General features: G+C 37.2%; 1 protein-coding gene across 5 annotated transcripts in view; it reads right to left on the bottom strand.

Moving 5' to 3' along the window:
* PREX2 (phosphatidylinositol-3,4,5-trisphosphate dependent Rac exchange factor 2) overlaps positions 1 to 27,217 on the bottom strand; it is a 293,635-nt gene that overhangs the window by 174,832 nt on the left and 91,586 nt on the right. For all 5 annotated transcript variants that reach the window (XM_073229638.1, XM_036998086.2, XM_073229635.1 and 2 more), the window contains 5 exons: positions 25,400 to 25,533; positions 20,319 to 20,422; positions 11,945 to 12,094; positions 8,518 to 8,662; positions 3,429 to 3,529 (listed from right to left, as the gene is read on the bottom strand). In XM_073229638.1, coding sequence (XP_073085739.1) covers positions 3,429 to 3,529; positions 8,518 to 8,662; positions 11,945 to 12,094; positions 20,319 to 20,422; positions 25,400 to 25,533 — 634 coding nt within the window. The remainder of the gene's footprint in view (positions 1 to 3,428; positions 3,530 to 8,517; positions 8,663 to 11,944; positions 12,095 to 20,318; positions 20,423 to 25,399; positions 25,534 to 27,217) is intronic.

Here is a 27,217-nt window from a genome sequence, read left to right as displayed (position 1 = left end):
TAATCCCATAGAAGTACAAAAAAATTGCACACCCGTCATTTTTAAGCAATTTAAATGGCATCAATTTATGATAGATATTTAAGATAATTTTTTCCTGTTATTTGTAATTTTGAAAGGTTTTAAAGTCACTCAAATCAAAAACACAACTCAAAAATCCTCAGTTGAAGATAAAAATGTTAAAAGTTATTTTTGTGGATATTATATACAGATACCATGGTAAAACATTAACAAATATACATAATGATTACTCTTTGATGTAATTTCATAGATCTTATATAGGAGCTACAGTAGCAGAAATTGGGTAGTTGTTAACCAAAGTGGCTTAGGTTTTGTTTTTCCTAGGCATGTGTCTATACATCATCTTTAACTTTCTCCTGTAGTCACAGGTGGTCAAAATTGAGTTGTGTTCAAGGACATGCGCACAAAACTGATTCACAATGGGAAGTGTATTTAAAACAAAACAAAACAGGGAGGCCCATTTAAAACAAATGAAAAACTCCACCACTCTTTCAAGGTAGTATTTAGGAGCCCTGCACTGAAGCTGGTGGAGCCTCTGTCAGGCACAGACACCACATCCCCTCCTCCACTACTGAGTGAATTTTATATCAGTGAAAAATTGGCTTCTATAACGTAAGCCACTGCATTGAGGAGGTTTCCCCGTTATAGCAGCTAGTATTAACCAACACAGTTTTCCTTCTAAATACCTCTCTAAATAATTAGTTTACCCATCCTCACAAATTTCAGCTTTCTGAGATTAATATGTCAGTAGGTGGAATTTTTAAAGGAAAAGGTGAAAAGATAGGTTTAAATCTACTACACGAGAAACCAAGGCTGCTAGTTCATGTTTACATGACTAAAATACCTAGCATAATACCTTACACAGTGAAAGAAAGACATGGTTAATATAAGGATAAACAAAAGGTGTCCATAAACAGATACTTCTTTCTTTGTTTTATTGGTAACATAGTCTCTGGAAGGACATAGTCTAAATGGGAAAGTAATCACCATTTCTGAAGGTCAATGATCACATGCAAAACCTCTCTACATGCTGCCTACTTGAGGTTCAGTGGCCTGCAGGAAACACAAATATATTCCATCCTTGTCCTAAATATATAGTTGGAATTGGGGTTAGAGAACAGGAAAGAGGGGCAGCAAAGAGAAAAGCCAACTTAAATGTCTTTTCATTTTATAAGTTTTTGTAAAATGTCATTTAGCATACTAGCTGCTAAATGGCATTTTAATGGTGCTAATGAATCAAGTACAAAGTCACATACAATTTATTAGTATTATGGTTGCTCAAAATAAAACTATTAATTTATTCATTCACTCAGCAAATATTAACTGAGCACTTACATGTGTCAGGCACCCCAGGCATTTGCTATATATTAACAAACAAGTTTCCTGAACTCATGGTGTTTACAGTTTGACTGGAGGCCAGCAAAGGTATGGGAGACAAAGAGGGAAATAATAAAGAAACAAAATAACATAATAATTTCAGATAGTTAAAGTACATGAAGAAAACTTCAATAATTAAAAAAGGAATTTACTAGAATAACAGGACTGGATGGGATTCTAAAACTTAGAGGGTCATGCAAGGCAAAGTAATGAATACGGTGAATTTTGTCATTTCATTCACTGCTGTATCTCCAATGCCTAGAAAGGTCTGTAGCATATTTTAGGAATTGATAAGTAATTGTTGAATGAGAACAGCAAGAGCAAAGATCCTAAGTGGAGAGTCCTCTTGGAGTGCTTAAGGACCAGAGTGGCCACGGTGTAACGAGGCAGGTGTAACACCACGTGTGTCAGCTAAGAGAGGAAGTCAGGGGCTCTACCACATAAGGCCTTGTAGGCCATGGTGAGAGATTTAGGCCACAGCAAGAGATATGGACTTTAATGGGAAGCCAGTAGATGACTACAAGCAGGAGAATGCCTTAATCTTACATAAATATATTTTAAAAGGCCTCTTCACCTGTCACCTGGAGAGTGCCCTACGGGGACGGAGGACAAAGTGAGAGTAAGGAAGGAGAAAATGGTGACTAGGAAGAAGGTGATCCTAGAAGGGAAAAGCGTGGTGTGATTAGGGCCTCTTTTGGTGGTAGAGCTCACAGGGCTTTTTTCTTCATGAGCGACAAAAAGGAATTCCAGGTGACTCCTATCTGTATAAGCAGGGGTACACCTTATTGGCAGCACCCCGTGTGGTGGGGAGAAATTAGAAGGATGTAGTTTGCTTTCACTTCACACTAATTTAGAAAGAAAATAAACATCAAAATACCACAGCCAAATAGCCACATTTACTCCTAATTCCCTGTCTTTTCTCCTCTTCTAACATTTGCATTCCAGCCTCTATTCTAAGTCCCATTATTACTGCTTCCTTGTTTGTACTGATGTTCTCAGGAATCTGATGCTCTCCTGAAATGATTTCCAAATCTGTCTCTTGATCTTTCTCCATCCTGAGCTTGACTCACATATTTTCAACCTCTGAGCACTCCCCCATGATATCTTATCTCCAGTCCACAGCAAATCCGTGATATTCTCTCCAACCTACTCCTTCTCCTGAATTAACTATCTCCGTCATCCAGACAGAAAGCTCAGAATAATCTGATCTCCTTCACTCCTCATCTCCCATGTCCAAAAGGTCATCAAATATGCTATTTCAGCATCCCCCAAATCTCTTGAATGGACGACTGTCTTCACATCCACTGCCACAGTCCTCCTGGGGAGTGTGGGGCCTCCTGATGTTCTGTGTTCTTTGCAGCTCTCCACTCCAGATCCTGTGCTGCTGAATCTGACGGCACTAAAACCAAGTTCTGTTCACTCCTCTGCTTAAAGGTTTCCATCAGCAATTCAACCCCTTTAGATAAGGCCCACATAGCATAGCCAGAGAGGTACAATTTTCTGGAATCACATTTTGCCTACCTTTCTCACACCACCCAACCCCCAGTATATATTCATCCATGAACTATACTGTCTTGCCCCATGGGACTCTGTGCTAGTTTCTGAAGAGGCCACCATGAACTTGCCACTCTTGTGCCTGGGTGCCCTACAGTATCCCTCAGGGTAGAATGTCCTACCCTTCAGTCCCTGGCAGAGCTCTATTCATTCTCCAATGCCCAACATTAATGCCACTTCCATGATAAAGCATTCCCAAATGCTCTAGTTAGAACTCGCAATTCCTTCCTCCACAATCCCACAATACTGTTATTTCTAAGTCTTGCCTGTGTTGTTCATTTTAAAGTTAGCAAATACATCGCCATAAGCCTGTACTCCTTCAAACACGGTTCTACATATTAGACCCTCAAAAACAGTGTTAAAACAACATAAGCATCCTATAATGTGGAGAATTATTATAAACTAAATTGAACAATGGAATTAAGATAGATGCAGTCTGTAGATAGACAGAATAAATAAGTAATTAATAAAATAATTACCATGGTGGATGATCCCATTTTCTAACAATGCTTGTCCCAAGTGAACACCTTCCTCAGGTCTATGAATCTCTCCAATTTCCAACAGCCAGGACACAAATTCGCTGCAACAAAAAGCCAATGAAGAAGTTAAATAATTATCTTTTCCCAACAAAGTCTATCTCTACAATGGATACATCAAGCCACTTTGAAAGGAGTCTCAAATATAAAGGACTATTTGCAGTGCATTTCAGCATACATTTTTTTCACATATGTTACTTAAATTGGGCTCTATTCTAGAAAACCCACTCCCATCCATTCAGACTTACCTAAACTATACTAAATTACTCTTCAACTTGTTGAGACCACTAATAAACACAAAGGACATTTTTAGAGTAGATTTAATTATAAGGTTACTATCCAAAGAAAGGCAAATTTGGGACTAAAGAGAATACAGAACTAAAATAGCTAAAATACAGAACTAGATAAAGTAATAATGACTTAATATAAGAGAACTGTCTTGACTGTGGCTTTCCAGGCATAGAGACTCAGTGGGTTTGAAACTCCAAGAGGACAAACAGAACTGCATGTATGGTAGATAGAAATATGAAGATGTCCTCCCTCACCTCCCCCACCCCATCAAGAATCCAACTCCTCCTTGGTTTTTAGTCAAATCCTAATCTAGGTGGTGCTATGAATGGGTTTTGCATATGAAATGAAAATCCCAAGTCAGCTGACCTTAAAATATGGGAATTATCACACGCTTATGTTACACTACAATAAGATATGTCAAAGAAATAATCAATCTTCCCATTTTTTCTTCCATCTGCTACTTCTATAGCTTCTCTTCTTCCTTCATAATTACAACCCCTAAGTAGAATTCGTGCCTCATATCGAAATTACCGAGTATCATAATTCTTCCAAGTGGTAAAGATACCTCAAGACAAATGCTGGGCATAGAAGCCACAGGGCATAAATCTGCAAAAAAGTAAAAAGCTAACCTTTTCAAACAATATTGCTTCTCTCTCACTTGCCAACTTTACATTTCCCTGTATGGCCCCGGAGGATGACTGGTTAGCCAGAGACAGGAAAGATTCCTCAAGGGAGGAATAACCTAAGACAGGCACAGTTGCAAGGGGGCCATCAGGTGAGAAATTGGGGATCAACAGAGGTGAGGCTTAGAACCTCACCACCCCACCCCCAGCGTTTTGAGAGAAATCTTCTGCATCCGTGGATGTTTCGTTGCCCTTGTCTAGCTTGGATTAATACTTAGTCTATAGGCACAGACCTGATCATCTACGTTTGCCCTCTTACAGCACTAAACTATGTTTTCTACCTTTATCTTGCATCTACCTACCACTTCAGCATTTTATTAAAAATAATAATAATAATAACAATAATAATAAGGGAGAAATGTGGGATTCACATATAATTCAAGTATAAAAATCAAACGAATAATCATAATTGACCTGATTGTTTATAGTTCATGATGCGTGATCAAAACCGAAAGTTTCTGTGATATGACTGCCCTTGCACTGTTCACCATGTAAGAACTTATTCACTATGTAAGAACTTGTTCACCATGTAAAAACTTGTTCATTATGCTTCAGAAGATTGGAGACTGTTGAGAATTAGGCTTGGGGCTGATGAATGATTGTGCATTGAGTCCCCTATACAGAATTTTATTGTTGTTAACAACCATATGATGAATAATATGAGAGATGCCCTCTCAAAAAAAGAAAAAAAGAATATAGATAATTTGTCCTGTAGTATAGCCCATATTCTGGATTTTTAACTTCACTTTTATTGCTATTGACTGTATTTCTTGCAGACTTTACTTGTGTGTAGAAATATAACTTTCCTCAGTGATTTTTCTATCCTGAAAATTTGTCAAACTCTTATTAAATCTAATAATTTAGTTACACATTAAAAAAATATATATATATATGGGAGTTATCCAAGTGGGCTTGACCCAAACAGCTGAGCCCTTTGAAGGGGAGTGTTTTCTCAGGCTGGTGGCATAAAGGAAGTGAGAAAATCAAAATCATAAGAAAGATTCAGTGTACCACCACAGTCTTTGAAGATAGAGGGGCTATGTAGCAAGGAATTCCAGCGACCACTAGCTGACAGAGCTCCTGGCTAACAGCCAGCATGGAAACGGGGGCCTCATTCTTAACAACCACAAAGGACTGAATTCTGCCAACAACCTGCATGTATGTGCTTGGAAGTGGATTTTCAAGAGACTCAAGATAAGAGCTCAGCCCACACCTTGATTTTGGCCTACGCAGAGAGCCCACAGTTGCTCACCTGAACTTCTGACCTACAGAACGAGGAGCCACTAGGTATATGTTAATTTGTTTTGCAACAATAGAAAATTAATACCCACTGAAAGGCATAGAAAAGTTTTGCTACACTGTTTTCAAGGTTTGACATTATTTGGTAAACTCACCAGTTATATCTAAACTGTCATCCACAAGTAATACTCCAGCACAAAACCACCCATCAGAACTATCTACCAGGTACAGCTGCTGTGGCTGTAAAAGGCCACAGGGTAGTATAGCTCCCAGCTTTCACCATTTGGGGGTGGGAGGAGGAGCCCCAGATATCAAGATAAGAAGGATGATGTTTTGTAACACTTAGGAGAGCCTCACCTAGGTAGTGATTTTTTTTTTTTATGGCCATGTGGTATCATTATGAGAACACTAAATAAACAGACACTTAAAAATAAAATATCATACTCATGCTATAAAAATCTAACATTTGAACTATCACACAAGCTAACGAATATATTTTGGAATCGTTTTTGTTTTTGCACAGAGGCGAGAGAAGCAAAGCTACAGAAAGTGTCAGGAAAATAAAGTTTCCATTTATTTCAAAATCAAAAGCAAAACATATGGCTGAAGTCAAATAACCAAGGGCTGTGGAAGTCTAAAAATGGATGTCTAGTCTAAAGAGCACATTTGAAGGCAGAAGAAGTTGTTAAAGTGCTTTTTTCCTGCTATTAAGTAAGAACCACCCATAAGAAAGAAAATAAAAGAAGATAAAATATATACTGGTTAAGGTCATGTACTTTGTAATAAGACAACCTGGATTCAAATCCTGGTTCTACCTCTACCAGCTGTGGGATACTGGATTAATAGATGCAGCTCTCTAAACCTCAGTTTTTTCCTCAATACCACAGAAGTAATAAGAAAATCAACCTTACAGTGCTGTCATGAATAAATGTGCTACTAGATGTCAGAAACTCAGCATAGTGCCTGGCACGCTGTGAGTGCTTATTAAATGTGAGTGGTTGGCAAGCAGGTTTAGGTGGTTGGTATGCAGCTAAAGTCTAATTTCTGTTCTGATGTCACCATATTCTTGAATAAGTTAATTGAAAATGGGGAAACACCACATTTTAAGTATTGCTATAAATTAGGAGTATAGAGGGAAAAGGAGGAGGAGGAGGAGGAAATGAAGTTAGTCAGTGGCTTTATTATGGGACGTACTCAAGTAACACGAATCCATCAACTCTGCAAAAGGATCATGAGCTAGTCAGAAACTCTCTCAAATTTGGGCTGTAACATAGATGTAGTTTGCCGTATGGAAAAGGCCACAACTAACACAGCTAAAATTTGCTGAGTTTTTCCTATATATCACGTGCTCTGGGAATGCTTTACGTAACATTACAGCTAACCAGCACTACAGCCATGTAAGACAGTGTGCAGAAAGGAGGTTTGACAAAGCCCTTTCTCTTTCAATATGGAAAAACTTAAGCCTGGGTTTCCCTTCCAGCTCTGTTTCCCTAGGAGTCTGATCTGTGTTACTAGGTAGGCACTCTTTATGGTAAAAACAACCTCTGATGGTTAAATTGAATATATTTATAAGGTACAGCTTGAAACGTCTCTGTCGGGTCTCTGGAAGTTGTGCCCATGAAGCTATTAAAAAGAAATCGTGTCTTTGCTTCATGGAGCTTCTAAGCCAGGATGGGCTCACAGCTACTCTCTCCCTTGCACAACTGCTGTCACCTGGAGGACCACTGTCCGGCCCACGATGAGGACCGTGATGAGCCAAGGACAGCCCCCACACTGCCTTACGGGCACCCAGTTTCCCGGTCTATGTTCTTCTGATGGTGTGGGTGGTTATTTTGTGTGTCTTTATAACTAATTAAAAAGACATTCTGGCAGGTATTACAGGTAAGCACTATAATCATCTCCATTTTTAGAGAGGAAAGAGAAGTTTAACTTTCCCAAATCTCTCAGTTGGTTGGTGGTAGGACCAGATTTGAATGGAGACGGTCTGATTGTGAAGTCTGGGCTTTGAACTACTACTACAGTCTGCTTCTATAGAGTTGACACTGGCATTTATGAGCTGTATGAATTTGAGCATGTTAAACTCCCTGAGTCCCTAAATTTATCAATCTTTAAAAAAATATAAAAATTGTAACTCCTAAGTATGCATTTAAGGATCAGAAATCAAGTACAGGCAGAAAAACAGCACAGAACCTGGCCTAGCAGAGGCTCCTGAAGGCCTCTGTCCTTGCCTCTGGCCTTGCATGCCTAACTCAGGAGTGACTCCCTCCTGCAGCCGACTGCAGTATGCCAGGGACACACAGTCCATCCACGCTACTAGCGAGGTGACCTCCCTTGTCTGTTGCCCTGTGCCTGGCCACTTGAATGACCTACTTTTTCTGACTCCTCCTCTACCACCCTCCATCCTGAGCTCAGCTGTCAAAGTTCTGAATTAAGTGATCATGTAAACTGTGTGTTCAGTCTTGACACTTCTCTGACTTTCAGGCTCTGTACTCACATGCTTGCCAGGCTCTGTCCCTGCAGGCAAACCCACCTGCCTGCAGCCCCTGCCTGACCCCAGCCCCAGCCTCCACGGAAGCTGGTACTTCAGGCCTTGTCAAGGTCACCACTGAATGGATGGAGGATTTAATTTTCTGGTCATGATTCCTGGTTCTATATCTATTCAGTCATCCCCATATGATCCAGGAAGTGTTGACAGTAGAAATATCCAAAAATGTTTAGGGGGATATGTTTTTAAAGAAAAGCAAATAATTAAAGGAAAGTCAACACAGGAGATAATGAAAATATGAATGGAGCACATGCACCCAGATCACCAGCCCTACCTTCCAAGGAAGCATTTAGGGAACGTCGTCAGTTTTCTTTTTCTGTCTTTGATTAGATTTCCTTGTTTGCACATCATTTTGTAAAGTTTCTCACCCTGTTCGGAGATCATTACCCAGGTATCTTGCTCCATTCCTAATTTTAAACCTATCAAAAATGAAACAAAGGACAGATAACTGAAGAAGTCTCTTCACTCACTTGTGCCTTCATCATCAAACATGTATTGCACGTCTACCATTCAGGTGGTTACAGACACAGGGCTCTGTACAAGAGCCTTGGCTTTCGAGAAGTCCATGGGAGGCCAGGGAGACAGTCAAGGCAAGATTTCCAGGGCCACAGGACACCTTTGTGCAAACTGTGCCCCAAAGGCACATGGTTTGGCCAGTGAAGGAAGAGCAGCTGTATTTTGGGTTCCATGTACACCTTTTGCAGGATTAGATCAGCACAACTGGTTAGGGGGACAGAAACAGCCACGGAGGAAAAAATGTGATACAGTAAAGCATATTCAAGTATCTTGCATCTATCTAAGAAATGTTAAGAAAGTTTGCATAAAAGAGCTAGGTTTGAATGCATGAGGATGAATCATCCCTGGAGAGAGAGAAGGTATTCACATGAGCTAACTTAGCTGAAGCAGCACAGAAGCACGGAGCCCAGGTTGTAGGCAAGAGCACCAGAAGTATGTGGCAGGGCAGGCAGGGTCCTTGCTCAAGCACAGTTTCAGCACACCCCATTCCTTAGGTACTGGGGAGCGCCAAATGCTTTAACCAAAGGGAGGTTAGGCAGGGTAGTAGAGGAAAGAGTTTTGTTTGCTTTGGAAACAAAACTCAGAGGATAGTGTAAGGCACAAACTGAAAGAGGGGTGGTTTTTAAAGAGTGAGAGCATTGGGAGGGAACCTCAAATGTCCAGGTAAGGTGAAGCTCCTGCTGATGATAAAGGGGCTACAGGGTGAAGAGGATGGAGCTGAAAAACATCTAGGAGGTGGTACTGATAAGACACAGCACTGGGTTAAACCTAGGTACAAAGGAGGGGAGAAATCAGGATGCCTTCCAGGCTTCTCATGTGAGAACTGAACTGGGGAGGGAGCATGTTGGGCAAAGGGTTTCAAGTAAGGAGGAACCTGAGCTGAGAAGGTGGAGTTTGGTTGTCTGGGTTAAGCCCAGGAGTCAGGGGAATACTTGCATGTGGAGCTCAAGAATGAGGCAAGGCTGGAAATGAAAACCGAGAAAGAGCAGTTAGAGTGGAAGTGAGTCTGGAGGGAATAGATAACCAGGCAAGGAGTCTAGTTCAGAGACGAAATCTCAGGAACCCTGACAACCAGTGCATGGGACTGATGAAGAGAACTGTTGTAGAGGAAATACTTGAATTATTTTTAGTCTTCTAGCTACAAAATTTCTTACAAAAAATTTACTTTTTAAAATGGAGGAGCCATTAATGTTTGCCAGCAATAGGGAGTAATCCATTAAGAATAGAGTCTGTTAACATGAACAGATTTACAGAATGTGATTATTACTCTTTCATTCTTTTTCCCTTCCCCTTCTCCTCTCCCTTCCCTTCCCCTGCTCCATTCCCTTTCTCTTTCCCTTTCCCTTCCTTCCTTCCTTCTTTTTTGCCTTAAGTTTATCTTTATGCATAGCCATACTGAAAAGAATAAAGGTTCAACTTGATAAATAATTCCATTTGCCTCTTAAATGATCTGCTATGCTATCTGAATTAACTGCTAGATTCAATAAAACTTAGATTCAGTTATGCATTCATAATCCTTGTTTCAAAATTTTCTATCTGGTTCTTCAACCCAGACCAATCAAAGGTATAAGTATTTGGAAATTCTTATACAAATGTGTACTATGAACATCTTAATCAAGGTAGGAACTTTGTACTTCAAGGGAAAATAGCTAAAGATGGAAGAAAGAGCTCTTTGTGCTCTGAAATTTCATCAGCAATGAGATGGTTTATTCCTAGGTCTCTGTGAGAAGACATAAATATGTCTTGTTTCTTGCCAATTATTTGGTAAAATAACTAGGTTCTGGACAGTCTGGAAAACAATTGACTGTAAAGATGGAGGCCACATGCACCTGTTCAGTGACAGAGGCTACCTCAGAGGACAGAAATCAAAGAACAGTCAGCCATAATTTTTTTTTAAACCCTGAAAAAGGTGGCAAGTAGACTCAGCTAGTTTAAGGATAACAACTAAGTATATTTGTAAATTTTCTTTTTCATTTGTGATTTTGATGCACTTTATCTGGTTTCCATTGTCCTTAGAGTATTATAAATAAATACGGACCAGGAGCAAACAGACATGATGAAATAACAACTATGCAGTTACATTTTTAATGCAGGAAAATTTTCTTTGTATAATCTCCTCTTTGAGGCCTTGTTTTACTATGAGAAATAAAAATATGGACACTTAAAAAAAAACTAGTAGTTATACAAGCATTTCTATGTTCTAGCTGAATTAAAGAAATATGCTTACTTGCAGATAAACATCATACAACTGAATATTATCAGGTCAAATACCTCTTGCAAATCTTGCAAAAAAGAATTATGCAGATTTTCACTAGACCTCCTCATGTGACCAAGCTCTTCATTAGGTTACATTACATAATATTCAATGGCACTGTAAAAAATTTTTTAAAGATGATATATATCCAACTTCTTATTCTATAATTAGGACACTAACAAATTTAGTCAAGGAATTTTCAATGTACTGTTAGATATATAGAGAACAACTGCTGGAGGCCCAACAACACTGCATTATATTATTGAAGGTCATCTCTTAAAGGAAAACTCGAAATAGCAAGAATAAAGTGCAACGAGAATTGAACAAATTTTAAAGTGAGCAAAACTGTTTGCTATGAGTGAATGTTTGTGTGCCCTGAAATTCATAAGTTGAAACCTAACACCCAGTGTGATGGTATTAGGAGGTAGAGCCTTTGGGAAATGATAGCTGAATCCCTTAAAAATGGGATTAGTGCTTTTTTATAAAAGAGATTTCCAAGACATCTCTCACCCCTCCTACCATGCGAGGACACAGTGAGAAGATGGCTGTGTTATGACCCAGTAAGTGGGCTCTCACTAGACACCAAATCATGGGCCACCAGTCCCTAGAGCTGCAAGAATGTTTCCACTGTTTATAAGCCATTAGCCCAAGGCATTCTGTTATAGCACCTGCAAGAGACTAAGACACGGAAAGACATTGGCAGCCACACATCGTTTTTTTGCTAGCTAAAGAAAGTTTTCCTTTTCTTTTAGTAACTTATAACTTTGGAAGTATTCAAAAAAGAATTTTAGCACAAGGCTTACATCACATGGAAAATCAAAGTGAACATATCATATACCTTTTGACTTTCTCCTAATTTTTAGCCATTATTTGCTTTCTTGCTAAGTTAGAATCTTCACAAAGTGTAATTGTGTCCAATTCACACACCCACCTTTTCGCCGCTCTCTTTCTTTCAAAATAGCTTCAAACCATTCATGCTTCTCTTCAGGTGTTTTCGCCATACACACAAACCATTTATTCTTTGCTGTGTTATGTATCTTCCATCCATTCACAACAATGTGTCCACTACTATGGAAGTCAGCTGGAAATTAATGCATAAAGGTGAGCAAACAAATATCATATTAGTAATATGTCAACACAATCATTCAGTTCACAGAGGTTCCAAAAAGACTGAATTCTTCAAAATATCTTTGATTTACATCTGTGTATTAAAGAACACAAAAATTTCTTAAAAATTAAATGCAGTCAGTGCTCAATAATGAAACATTTTAAATTCATAACAGTAATGCATTGCATGAAATTACACATCCAAACTAATCAACATTCCTTTCCTCTATATCCAAAAATACTGTTGAAGTTCCCAAAGCAATAAAAAAAGAACTTTTAAAGAGTTTTAATCTCAATAATCAAATATTTAAAGTGTTAGATTCATTTTGCTTTTCTAATATTCCTTTGAAATATGATTGTAGGTTTCAGAGACAAACTGTACCCCCACAGAACAATTCTCAATTGTCTAATGCACCACACAATAAGATCAGAACAAGTGAATAGAACATTCTAAGAGTGCATTTACCTAATTTTCAGTAAATGGAAATGTACCAACGTCAATTCATTATCAGTGCACATGGCTGAAAAATACACACTTTCAAACCACATCATTCCATATAATTGGCATAAACAGAAATGCACACAAAAAACTTTGAGTTCGTATGCACATTGAATTGTATTTTTCTAGGTCTCTTCATAATTCTGGCTAAACTGCCATGCTGGATTTGAAAACATCAAGAGTAAACCCACTATAGCAGTTCTCTAACTAACAGCAGGTAGAGAAGAGTGACATGACTTGCATCCAGCCTTTACTGGCATGACAGTCTGCAAAGCAAAGATTCCAAGATGGGAAAACATATGACAAAAGACTGAATCAGCATCCGTACCAATTAAAGTGATACTTGTTTGCGCACCCCCACCAAGAGTCACTGAACAGGGATGGTCGGTGGACAAAAAGTGAGCCACAAAACATTAGAGGTGGTTTACAGAAATGAATTTGTGGCACTGCACCTTTTTTATGTTTTCTTTTTCTTCAAATGGTTTATTTCATTTGATAAATTCTGAGTAGAGATATACATGGTTGGAACTCATTCACCCACAATCTGTTTCCCACAGTCTTTTTAGCTCCAAAATCACCACACATTATCTGATCAAACTAACTGTTCCAAAAATGCATTATTAAATGATTGTGTATAGTTGGGAGGTATTAAAAATTCCAAGTTACATTTGATCCAGGATAGAATTAGACTAGATATTAGTCTGTAGTTTACGCATATGTGCTATGAGCCCATTAATTTTTGGTAACAATCTGTGGTAACATACATTTTCAAATGCAGATCCAAATGCAGGGATTCCCCCCATAAGGAAATAATCTGTTTTTAAAGGGAATTTTTGTACTTTTCTTCTTATCTTGATGATTTGTTTCATGTCATGTCTTATACAAAGTAGCAGAGCCTCAGAATACATGTCAGGTAAGTATTAATGGAGTAGGTAAGGAAGCAGAAATATTCATTCATATTACGCTACAATCCACCTTAATACCTATAAAAATAACCACTGAGAAATTATGATAAATTGGGGTAGGAAAAGATCAAATTGTGCATGTTCAAACACCCTCCTTCCCCAAGCTGTCACCTTACAAGGTCAGTATCACAACAAGCACAAAGTTTTCAGACTCTCTCCTCTTCTAAAATCAGGCCAAGATTACCTAAGTGAAGCCTCGCCCTGAAGCTTAAAGGATCCCACTAATGTTATTATCCTTTTAACAATACTCTAGATGAAGAAAATCAGAATAGGCACACACAGCCTGAAATAATAAATGGGCTTATTCAAAACGAACATAATGTCTTACTCCCACAGAACAAGAGGAACACGAGTTCAAGAGCCAGGGTGATGCTCCTGACCTAGCACAGTATGTGCCCTGGGCCAGCCGCTCTATAACCTAGGTCTTCCTTCCTTCCCTCCTTGGATTACTTGAGCCTGACTCTGCTGACTCTTCCTACATATTTTTCATCAGCCCATGTCTTATTAGCTCAAAAGCCTTTGGTAGCTCATCACTCAAAATCAAGTCAAACCACGTAGGTTTGCTTTAGAGTCTCCATAAGCTAACTTCACACTATCTAACCAATGCCACTTCCCATTATGTCAGTGTGCCACTCTTTGGTGCTTTCACCCTTGTCCTGTGAATACTTATGTGTTCCCCAGGCAGAGGCTCTCACTGAGATACCCCACTCTGCTGTCCACCTCATCAACTTTTTCTTCTCTTCAAAGTGTACCCGCATCTTCCACTGAAGCCTTGCCTAAACACTGTTCTTGTGCATTCAAACTGCTCTTGGAGATAGTACGATTAAACTCAGAACCAGACAAGTCAGCATGTGATTCCATGTGGCTCTTGTTTCATGTATAGACGGCAAGATTATTAGCTGACTGTATAATCTACCATCTCAAGTAACAAGTTAATTGCTGTACCAATACACTATTTTGAAAGAACAGCTTGTGATCTAATAATTTAAAACTAAAGGATAATGTTCTTTTTAAATTTTATGTGCTAGCTACTTTCTATCATCAGTTTTTTAAAAATCATAATTTTAAACATCTACATATATTAAACATATTAACATCATTACATACATACATTTACACACACATACATCCATACATATATATATACAAATATATGAATATACATACAACAGGCCTCAAAATATAGTATATTTCATAATGATACATAATTACCAAATTACCAACGCTATACAAAATAAGCAACTGATTCTCATTTATGTCAAAAGACTTAGTAATATTTAAACACTTCATAATTTTAATCATAGCACATTTCTCAATACCTTTATTCTATAAAATAAGAAACTTATCCATAAAGAATACCCACAATGAGATCATGGTAATAAAGTTCAATAGTGCTTTTCCATAGTAGGAATTTTAAATATTTTTTGACAATGAGAATAAATAATTTATTAGTGGCAAACACAGGAATTTCCAAGTTTCAATGGGTCTGAAATATTAATTTTATAGGAAATGTCAAAAAGGAATGGAATTAAAATTGCCATTCATTAAGTGTGGAATATCCAAGTACAAGTCTCTAGTCATTGATTTCTTTTCCTAAAAGAGAAAAATTCAAGGAGCAGCCCTGAACAATTCACTAATTATTCTGAAGCCATAGTGCTTACAAATTCCTTACTCTTAAGTCAGCAGTTTATATGAGAGGAGGTTTTTTAAAAACTGATACAATTATAAATCTCAGGGGAAATTCTTTCCCGTTCAAAGACTTGCATTTTAATGAGACATAACATAGTCAAGTATTGTATTCTCAAGCTGGGAAACAGAAGAAACTGCCAGAAAATATTTTTCAAAACATCAAGCAACTGATGTTTAAATAATGTATTAAACCTCATTCTGTTGATCAATAGGGTAAATGTGTAAATTTCTAAGAAAAATGTTTAAAATTTAAATTTACCCATATTATGAATATTTAATGTTCAGAAAATTATTTTTTGGAATAAATCTTTGATTTTATCAAATAATAGAAGAAAAATTTTCTGGCATCCAAAATAGCATGTGACAACAATGGAATATTACTTGGCCATTAAAAAGAATGGGATCTTGTCATTTGCAAGAACATGGATGGAAGTAGAGGGCCTTATGCTACATGAAATAAGCCAGATAGAGAAAGACAAATACTATGTGATCCCACTTATATGTAGAGTCTAAAAAATGAAAGACAAATGACCAAACAAAGAAACAAAACAGAAACAGACTCATAAATAATGAGAACAGACTGGTGGTGCCATAGGGCAGGGGGTTCGGTGAATAGGTGAGATAGGTGAAGCAGATCAAGAGGTACAAACTTCCAATTATAAAACAAGTCAGTCACAGGGACAAAAGGTACAGGATAGAATACAGTCAATAATATTATAATACCTTTGCATGGTGACAGATGAAGAGCATTGCATAATGTGTTGTACACATAAAACTAATCTAATATTGAATATTGACTGTATTTCAATCTTTTTAGAAATGCATATGATGTTCTTATGGCAGAAAAAAAGGTTCCAACTGATTTTTCTTTTAAAACTCTAAAAAGTAGCTGTATTTAATTCCTAAAAATACTTCTTTAAATTAATAGCATTTAAGTGTATCAGAAAAGAATTATATATGCTTTTAATAGTCTTTTCATCATTTAAAGTTATGCTTTTTAATTAAGAATGTATTCAGTTTAGCCTATGCAACACTACAGTTATTAAGGTAACTGATTTATCTGTTCAAATGACTATTAAGTAACAATAAATATTATGTTTATTTGGAATTAAACATGAAAATAAAGATGACTATAAATAAGATAAGACATATTAAAATGAAAAAGGGTACCAAATTATATAAATCACATTTTTAAGCATTTTTTGTCTATGCATGAAACACAAATTGAAGGAAATATTTCATTAAATCTCATTTATTTATCTTTGGATAGTGAGATTATCTAATATTTTCCATCTTTCTATTTCTTTGTAATTTCAAATTTTCTTTAATAAGCAATTAGTTTTCTAAACAGTATATTCAGTATTTTCAGATAGTTTCAAATATTTATACTAAAAATGACAGCTTAACTTTTTCTTTAAAAAGAATCTATTCACTTAAGAATAAAAATTCTACATCAGATCAAATTCAAATTTGACTATATATAGCAATCTATGGTTTGCCCAACACTAAACTACAGACCACATTTTCTACAGGTCAACATTCTTACTCTCTGTCCAACTACACAAATAAACTAGTTCCTATGAGAGCATACAAAATGATCTGGTGCTACTTTTTGAATGAATTTCCAAGCATATACTATGAAAATTGCCATGAAAATTAATTCTAGAAAGTCCAACAGCCTTCCTACTTAATTCTTAAGCTGTGTATTTTTTCTAGCATCATGGTAAAACTAACATCTTCAGAAAGAATCTTCGAAGGGAAATTCAGTCAGAATTCACTGAAATGGAAGTTGGATCTAGAGAATGGTAGAAAGGAAGTCTGGCCACAACCTCAACAGCTACCATCATCCTTGAACACAGAAAGTAATGAATAACATGGATATATTATTTATACTTCCACATGTTATATCATCATTGAATCTATTCTGAGATATAACAGACATAATCCTAGTCATTTAACATTATAAATGAAGTACAATCACATTTATTTTTCAAAAGATTTGAATAGCTACATATTAACTGAAAGTTCAGTCTCATTGCAAATGCAATTATTTACTCTCCAAATTTGAGCTAAATAAATGCAATTAGATGTCTGATGAGATCCCTTACTTAGAAGAGCATTTTACTTACATTTTCAGTACACAAAAATACTCAGTATTTCTACAATACATTCAAATAGATGGGAGAACATTAAATTTTCCTTCAAATGCTCTAAGCATGTTTTAAAATATATCTCAATTAATTCACTATTATTGTTTATACCTCACTATGTGGTAGTTATTGGTTTTTTATTTTAGCAATGGAAAAAAAAAAACATTGTCTTTGCCCAGCCCTTATTTAACTTATTCAGAGTCCAAATGTGGGGTGGACTTGGCATATGGACATTATTAGCCCTGCTGAGATCTCTAGCATTAGAGCTCCTATTCAGAACACTCAAAACCTGTGCCATCAAAAAGAAATGAAGATTCCATGATGGAAATAACCAAGAAAACAAGAAAGGAAAAGGTTGGTGTGGTACCTAGACTGTCTCTTAGCAGAAATAAAGAACCAAAGTTAACCTCTAGACATGGATGCCTCATCTCTGCACCACTCTCTAGGTTGTCTCTGTACATATAAATCCCATACAGAGCCTCTGCTCCCTATTTCTCAAGGCATGGACATGGGAACCTATCAAATGTAAGTCTAGTTCCTGCTCTGTACTAAACAGCTGGATAAAGTTGAACAAGTTAGTTCTTAAATGGGGCCTCATTTCTATCATCTGAAATGTTAATGGGGTACATTAATTGATCTTCAAGATCCTATTCATCTTCAAAAAATCTATTTTTTGAGGTTTCCAAGTCCTGGCAGAGGATATATACTTCTCCCAAAGACCTAGTGAACACACTCATGAGAAAACTGAATTTCCTTTGCAGGAAGCTAAGGGAAGGTATCCAATTGTAGCCTAAATTTTCTAAAATTTTTCTGGCAACTATTTGCAGCCTAACTCCTGCAACATGATGCTTAAGTATGTTTAAGAGGGGAGTAACTGAGTAATACAAAGTTTAATGAATTTCTTCATCATATTTCAATGAAATTTGAACCTTGGAAGTCTATGCCATCAGACAACTAAAATCCTGAAATGTCATGTTTCCCCTATTAATTCATACCCACCAGCATCTTAGGTCTTACTTCTACAATGCCCTTATTCCCCAGGTCCTCATGCCTTGAGGACTGGAATTTTACCAGCACTAATAGAACTTTTTCATGGGATTGAATCGAAGGACCATTTACAGAAACACTGCATCCCCCTCACAGGCTGTCACTCCCCTACATTTGACACAGACATGCTGAGGATGGCATTTCATGCCCACGTCTATAAAGGTCCTGGGCTCTTACATTTCTTTATCTAGTGCCCCAGTTTCCCATAAGCACTGTAATCATAGTAATCACTATTATAATTCACTCAGACTATGCACACAGATGGTACAAGTGGTAACAACCATGTCATCGAGGGGAGATGGAAGGAAGGGAGACACAGAAGATCTGAGGCATGGAAAAGTGGGAGGGAAGAAAACAGAGCGCTGAAACCACAGGGACAGGTGGTTCCATGGCCAGGACGAGCGCCAACAGAGAACAGGGTGGAAATTTGCATGTACCTTCCCCCACTGCCTCCCACCCCAGGCATAGCATGAGCTTTGGATATTCTCTTGAGTAATCAAGACACTGAAGTGAGATAGGTGTTCACATTTTAGACAGGCACCATTTCTAAATTTCTAAGTCTCCTTAGAAAGTCTTAAAATGAGTTACTGCCACCTTATCAAAAATAATGTGCCAATCCTGCCATGGAAAGAGAGCCCACTAGGTCTCATATGTTAGCACTGGAGTATTTGCAACTACATTACAGTCCTCAGCACAGAACGCGACTCCTAGCTGGGCCAGCTCTCTGACACCTCCATATCTCCATCCCACCGTTGGCCAGTTAGGAACCTCTCTGCAAGATGACATAGTCCCCTACTAGAGCGCCCTGCCTCAGGCACCACCCGAATTTTGCTCGGTGCATGTCTTTTCCCCTTCCCTGCAGCAATCACGGGTCACTATTGTAAGTACTGGGCTGTTTGTTTGGGTGCTAACAAGGGACAGAGAAAGGTGCACAGGGGAGCTCTGAAAATCTATGCCCCACACCTGAGAAACATAGTCCTCTCCTCTGGGACTCAGGAATGGCAAAGACAGTGTGGGGTAGGGCAAGTGATCTGCACTGACTCCTATGTTTCAGTGGAATATCATGAAGGCATTTCTCCATTGGAGAAAACAAATCATTTAGCAGCAATATATTTATTTCATCCTGTCTTTTTTCCTAGAAGCATACCTTTGAAATTCTAATTAAAATCACTGAGAGAAAAATGTTTACTTTATTCAATTTATTAAGCATTCATATTATAGATATTTTCAAATAAAAAAGATAATTTTAACTTCTTTTTACTTAATGTTTGTGACTAATCGTGATGTCATGAACTTATAAAAGTTTACACCTTCAGATCTACAGAGAAATGTACTATCTTTAAGTTAAAAAGTGCTTAAAATGAGCACTTAGAGTTGCACCACCTCCATTTACAACTTTTCATTATGACCAAATTGACAACTCATTCAGATCAAGAATGGTCGCACAGCTAAAACAAATCTAGAGTCTGCTATATTCTACAGCAAATAATTGAACAAAATGTCACATACATACTTAAAACACAGTATAACTTAAAAGAAAAACAGTTCATTCCCTAAATATTTTCTGTACTTAAACTGTCTACAGCAGGAACTGTGAGTGCCCTAGGACATTCCTACTCAACTATTTCTTTGTATTTCTGTGCTTAAGGCTGGTGTGTTTTGGTCAAATAATAGTTTTGCACTTTGACCACAGTCCTCCTTTCCCTTATCTCCCCTTTCTCCTCCAACTGCTCTACCTCAGGAAGTATTTCTAAGCTCTCAGACAATGCAGAAGAATTATTCAAGTGAGAATTCTGTCTCGGGAGGGAGTTTACTATTGGTGTTCCATTTAAAGTCCACTCGTCTTACCAGTGCCGTCATCCACATTCTCCACTTCCATCACCTCTGTGTTGATTCGGCCACGAAAAAGGTACCGATGTCCATCTGTAGATGCCTTGCTATTCTTCAACCGCCTTAGGATGAATGAAATCACAAAAATGTTTTACTAAATTTAATTTTAAAAAGTGTTGAAGCAATATAATTTAAGCAATCCTTGGAAAGACTCCAGTTTAATCAGTGATATAAAATGTTAGGCTTTTCGTGGTTTTTTAACGATGCTCTCTATTCGTAACAGCATGGGTGCTTTAAAGATGTGACATACGTACACGTACATACTGGTTTTTAAAATACACCTAAGTTTTGGACTAAGGACAATATACAGGTTGGAGGGTAAATACATGCTTTCATTCAATATTGGACATCAAAGGTACCCAAACTCTGACAGACACTAAAAGCTAGTTATTTTAAAGTTTCATTTTATTTTTATTACCTTCATTCCTCATTTTCAGGAAATAGGTGATTAATTCCCATTTTCTCAAGGCCTGGTAAAATTCAGTGACTTATGATCCCTCTGCACAGAGACTGCACTGGGGGTGTTTAAGTAGAATGTTTTCCAGCTGAAGATATTTTTCCTATACTGTTTTTATGACGTGATAACTTATGCTTGTTGAATAGGTCTCTTAATACATTTATAATCTTCCATAAAGGACTTACTCATTTTTAAAATAGTCCAAAACATGCCAAAACATTTTGTGTAGTATGTCTGGTACCAGCCTTTTATTTTAAAAAGCATGTAACACAAAGTAAAAAAATCCAGTTGTAAAGATGAATATTTGTAATAATGAATTAGTCATTTTATGTTCACAGCTGAATCACTATTCAAGAGAGATTTTCTTTTTAAAAAACTTTCCTGTATTTTTAATTAAAGAGGAAAGGTTCTAAGAAATGTTTCAGGAGGATTAAAAAATAATATCTAGTCACTCAAGAGATTTCAATTGACCTGAAGCACTCAATTTGACTTATTGATAACAGACTGGCAAACAATTTAATAGGCTGGCATAATTGCCCACTTACTGTGTGAAGGTGTAAATGTACACCCACGCTCTCTCCTCTGCAGTTAGGTGCCCAGCCCTGGAGCTGAGAGGTGAGTGCAGGCAGGGGCCATGAGTGCCATCACACTCCCTCAGATCCTTCCTTCGAAAAGAGCACATGTTCTTGGTTTGTCTGTCTAAACTCTCATCAAAATTTAGCAGTCCTTCATCACTACTAACTGAAATGAACTAAACTGATTAATCTGACTGAGGATTTGTTGGCCCTAGACCTTGGCCATCTGCACTCCCATGTTCATTTTGAAAGGATCTCTAAATGTCCTCTGTTTTCAAGTTGAAATAAATGCTACAGGAATTCAGGCCAGGTAGTTAGAAAGTTGGAGGCTGAAGATAGAGAAGAATGCAGAGCAGACTAACATGCAGCACAGTCTCTCAGGTAGGAAATAATATCATGTTTTCTTGCAAAAGATAATTTCTTGTAAGTTGGTACATCATACTTAAAACCAGTCACATTTTAAAAAGCTTAATATCCTTTATAACAGTTTTAGTCACAGGAAAACAATTATGGCATGCCATCTATCATCGTGTCCTATTTTCCAAAGTATTAATTTTCATTGTGATCCTGCTATGAACACTATACAGGCTTTTTATATTTCTTTTGGCCTACAGATACTAAATTCCAGTAAGTGTCAGATCAATACTGTAACAGCTGAAATAGATCTCTGGTCCCTTCAAAAAATGGCTCCACTGAAATATAAAGATTGGAAAGCCTATGGTTTGAAAATAATTTTGCTCCATATTATAAAGTTGACTTTATGATTTCCCTCTTATTTATGTCTTAATGGTCACCAGGATACATATAGAGGAATGTTCATAATAGCAGAACAACTGGAAACAACCCTAAAGTCCACTGATAGGAGAATGAAAAATTGTTATTAAACTATAATATATTGGACCAGTGGAATATTATAAAACAGTTAAAATGAATCAACTATTGCTATACATACAGATATACAGTTTTGAAATCATATTGCTTTCAAAATACAAGTTGTAGAAGACTAAATATACTATGATACAAACTTATAAAGCTCACAAACAAGCCCAAATAAACGATAAATGTTAAATGTACTCAATATTACACAATTCATTATTTTTTTAAATACCAGTTTCTCCTAGGATTAATAGCATTAAAAGTATCAAAATTGGGATGCCTAATTAGCACTCTTGTCTTTAATGAACACAACTCTAGAATTAAAATAAATTCCCCAAGTCCCTGATTCTTGTAATTACAACATTAAGGAAGCTTGGAAAAGGTTCAGTTAATTTTCTTATACTTTCTGAAGGATCTTAGGAACTTAGATAGCACATGATAAAGGAGATGAAATATTCTAAAATGAAGGGAACAGATGGTGTACTCACTTCTTTAATTCAGGAAGGGAATGAACACACAGATTTATTTAGTGATTTCCATTTCTAATCACTATGTCTTTTGTCCACATTATACATTCATTAAGGATATTTGCTGAACTGAAGGATTTTATTTTTATAAAACGTTTTCCTATTGTTTATTTAGCAGTCACAGCTAGGAGACTATAAATGATATCATTTGTTCACCATTAATTTTGCAAAAGCTTTGAACTTCAAGACAGGCATATGTATAAATAACAGTGAGATCAAGTATAATGAAAAAGATCCAGTTCTCAAATGGATGCCTCTATTAACTGCACCTAAATGGATGTGTTAATTAACTCAATGGGTGAAATCTTTTCAAAATGTATATCAAATCTTCACATTGAACACTTTAAATATCTTACAATTTTACTTGTTAATTGTATCTCAATAAAGCTGGGAACAAATAACTGCACCTAAACAATCTGAGCACATTAGTTTTTAATGAGTCACATACAAGTCAAATTAATAGCCTCTTGCACATCTTCCTAAAGCCTATTTCTATTAATTCTATTCTTGCTACCAAACACAAAGAATTTAGAACAGCATAAAAGAAATAGAATCATTTTCACATGTGGTTAAAAGCAATTTTTTAAAAATACCTTATATCCATTCTTTAAAACAAATAACATATTGATAACATTAATACATAAAATTATTTAAACTAATGATGGATTTCATTCATTCCTTTATTCATTCAATCACTTTTTCCTTTATTCAACAACTATTGTTTGAATGTCTGTCACATGGCAGGTTTGCTCCAGTCTCTGGAGAAGTAGCAGGGAGTAAAATGCAAGACTCTTGTCCTCAGGGACCTTACAGTCCAAACTAGTAAAGGTGGCAAAAAATAAACAAAGAAAATATCAGCAAGCACTTTCTAGATATTTATAGAGAATGGCTGTGAGGCTCCATTGGATGGAGTGGGTTAGGAAAGATATTTCTGAGGAAGTGATATTTAAGTGATATTTAAAAGACACGAAAAACCCAGCCATGCAAACCTCAGAGGCAAGAAGAAACAGCCAGTGCAAAGGCCCTAAAAAGGAAACACGTATGGCAAAATCAAGGAACAGGAGAAAAAAAATGGTAAGCGGGTTCAGGGCTTGGAGAAGTGGGATCACATCAGGGATGTGATGAGATCAGAGAAATAGGGAGGGGCTGGATCACACACAAATTTTATAAACCATGATCCAGAGTTTGGGTTTTATTCTAGGAAGCCAATGATACCTTTAAGCAAAGCAATAACATATCTTATCTGTGTTACGAAATATGCTCTGGTTTCTGTAAAGAGTATAAATCATGGAACAGTAAATGAAGATGCGGTGGGACCAGTCAGGAGACTACTGCTGTCCCCCAGGGAGGAGATATGGGTAGACTGGCCTAGGGTAGATGAAGAGATGTGGGGAGGTTTTTGTATGTTTTGAATGAAGAATCAGTAAGATTTTCTAATGGATTAAAGGGGGGACGTTGAGGGAAAGAGAGAAACCCAGGCTAATCCCTAGGTTTTGGAATCCCCAAAAAAAAACCCAATGGAAGGAAAAACTGGGAAAGGAGCAGCTTTAGGAGAGAAAATCAAGAATTCTATTTTTGAGAATTCTTACAGCCATCACAACTAAGATATCAAACAGGCAGGACATAGGAGTCTGTAATTCTGGGCTACAGATAGAGATCTCAGAGCAATTGATATGGATGTGGGAAATGGAACTGTGAAAGTGGATGAAATCCCCGAAGCAGAGCCCATGAATAAGAGGGAAAGGGAGCCAAAAGCCAAGCCCCACAGCAGGCCAGTATTTAGCCGAGAGAGTGTGACGGCACAAAAGTGAAGAGAACAAAGTGTTTTAAGAAGGATGAAGGGCTCAGCTAAGCTAAATGCTGCTGAGAAAACAAGTAAAACCTTAAACAGCAGAAAAGTAACCACTTAATTAGGAAACCCAGAGGTCAGTGGTGACCTTGGCATTAGCAAGCAGCTTAGGGAGCAGACAGGGATCCTTAAAGGTGAGATTTTAATTTTTATAACTGTTAGTGTCAACTAAGTAAAGGTATAACCCTAGAAAAGGGGGCTCAGGTGTAATGAAGGAGAGTATCACTGCAGGTGGAGAGACTACGAGCTGATTTAAAATATTGGACACACCATCCATGAGAGTCTTAAACAGACCAAAAATAGTGACAGGATGTGGGTAGGAAGAAAGTGATACAAGAACTAAAGCAATCACTGAATTGTGTGTAGTAGGGAGCTATTAAGTGTTCTGTTAAACAGAACAGGGAAAACTAACGGATAGGAAAGACTGTCCACGTGAATTTCGCATAGGCTGGGCTTCTTGAAGAAGGTGATGAAATGGCTGGGAAGCAGCATTAGGAAACAGAGAAGCCACTCCTGCCTCTCCTACAGGGCCTGAGGTATGTAGGTTAGGAACAAAAACAAAGATCTTTCTCCGGAAGACTCCTGGGGAGATTCTGTCATCAAAGGTTCTACATGAAGATGAGGAGAACAGTCAGAGAATAGGCTGAGTGTAGGTGGAAGTTTACTGACCTGACTGTGAGTTCCCAGAGGCACAGAGGCGAAGGTTGAACCTGTGAGAATGATGAAGTTTCCAAAGTATCTGTTTATCATCTTACCTGTGTTTTCTTTTGCAGTACACCAAAAGATTATCAAAAAGGAAAAACACCCGTTCTTGAATATTTCCAGAAGAAATTTTCAGTAAGACTCCACACATTAGCATTTCAGTGCAGGTGTCAGTAATGTTCGACCCCTAAAAACAAAGATGGGAAAGTGTGATTACTTACTAGAAAGTTTTCTGTGTAATTCTTTTGCTCCTTAAAAGTACATTTGCTTTTATTTTTCAATGCCATGTATGGATAGGATAAAAGTTCAGACAGAATATTTATACGCTGCATATAGATCTCCTTCCCTCCCAGTATCCCGCTGTAGGTCTCAGCAGTACAATTACTGTTAACAGACTCTGTGCCTCTTAGGGCTGTTTTATGTATGCATGCACACATAAAAGCATACATGACACGTTACTATGCTCTTTTAAAAGGAGATGATTTAAAACATTAATGTCCCTAATACTCTTTTTCTTCTCCTTTTCCCTGGAATGGGAAAAAAAGCTCTAGGGACAGGTGGAGAAGTCTATGAAACTGTCTGGATTTCTAGCAGGTCTCAATTTACATATCCACCACTAGGATGGAGAAGAAGGGAAAAGAATTAAGAGGAAAAAGAAAACTTGAGCAAACTTCCAAGGACCTATTCACCCTAGTTATTAAAAGCTGGCATAGGCCCTTATCCACTAAACCTTTACTGAGCACCCACTAAGGTCAGATGGTTAGCGACAAAACTGATTAACACAAGCACTAACCACTAGGAAGCTGAGAGGGGCCGAGACAAGCGGAGCCTGGCCCCACCCACCCACCCCAAGCGTAACACAGGCATCGCGGTAGTGCGAGCAGAGCGTGAACGTCTATTCTGAGCCACTATAAATGTTGCAGAACCTAAACTATCATATCGAATGCACCAAGATGGACACCCAAAAAAGGAAGCTTTCAGCAGATATCTGAAATTTAGAAGATATTTAAAACTTCGTGTTAAAATGGTCTCTTTAAATCCAGGGATACATATCTGGTTCTTTTTAAATGTAATGCTTAGTTTTTATCTTGGACATTTAAAACTCAGAACATTAATTTTAAACTTCATATTTACACAATAATCATTGATATAGTTTTTCTGATTATAAAAATTTACATCAAAATGACAACTCTTAATAGGAAACTTTCCGAGTGGGAAGTTGATTAAGAGTGTGAATGTGTGAATTTGAGTATCTGTATTACAAACACATTTTAAAACAGACATTTCCCCTTCTTCCCTTTCATCAAAAGGGTGAATATTATCAATGGAGATCTAATAAAAGAAATTCTCATACACTTTGTCGTGTGATAATTAAGCAAAAATTTTCATCAAATGTGAGTATCAAATCTCAGTTCTTATTTATAGTGAATACCATCCCTAACTCAGAAAAAAAGTTAAGATAGAATAGTATTAGAAGTGTAAAAAGGAAACATTACATGGACTCTTACACACAGGACCAATACAATGCTGTGAGAAAAGGCTTTACAAACGGGACAAAATATTTCCTGTTAGTCGTTTTCTAGGTAGCCCAAAAGAAACAAGGAAGGAAAATAATTTCTTATATTATGAAAGGGTTATTGAAGACATTATCCTAATCTGCATTTTAACCAACCTTCCAAATAATTTCCCAAAAATAATATATGTAGGTATTGGTAGATGCATTCCTATATGACAGAAATCTTAACAAAACATTTCCTGACTTATTTGTAATTATCTTTATTAGAAGATAAAAGGAGAATATAAATTTGAGCCAACAATAATGGCTACAGGCCTTTTATTCCATCCTCTTACACAATCTCACAGGAGATATT

Source organism: Manis javanica, chromosome 2 (assembly GCF_040802235.1).
Source record: "Manis javanica isolate MJ-LG chromosome 2, MJ_LKY, whole genome shotgun sequence".
Classification (NCBI taxonomy): Eukaryota; Metazoa; Chordata; class Mammalia; order Pholidota; family Manidae; genus Manis; species Manis javanica.
This window is presented reverse-complemented; position numbering and strand designations above follow the sequence as displayed.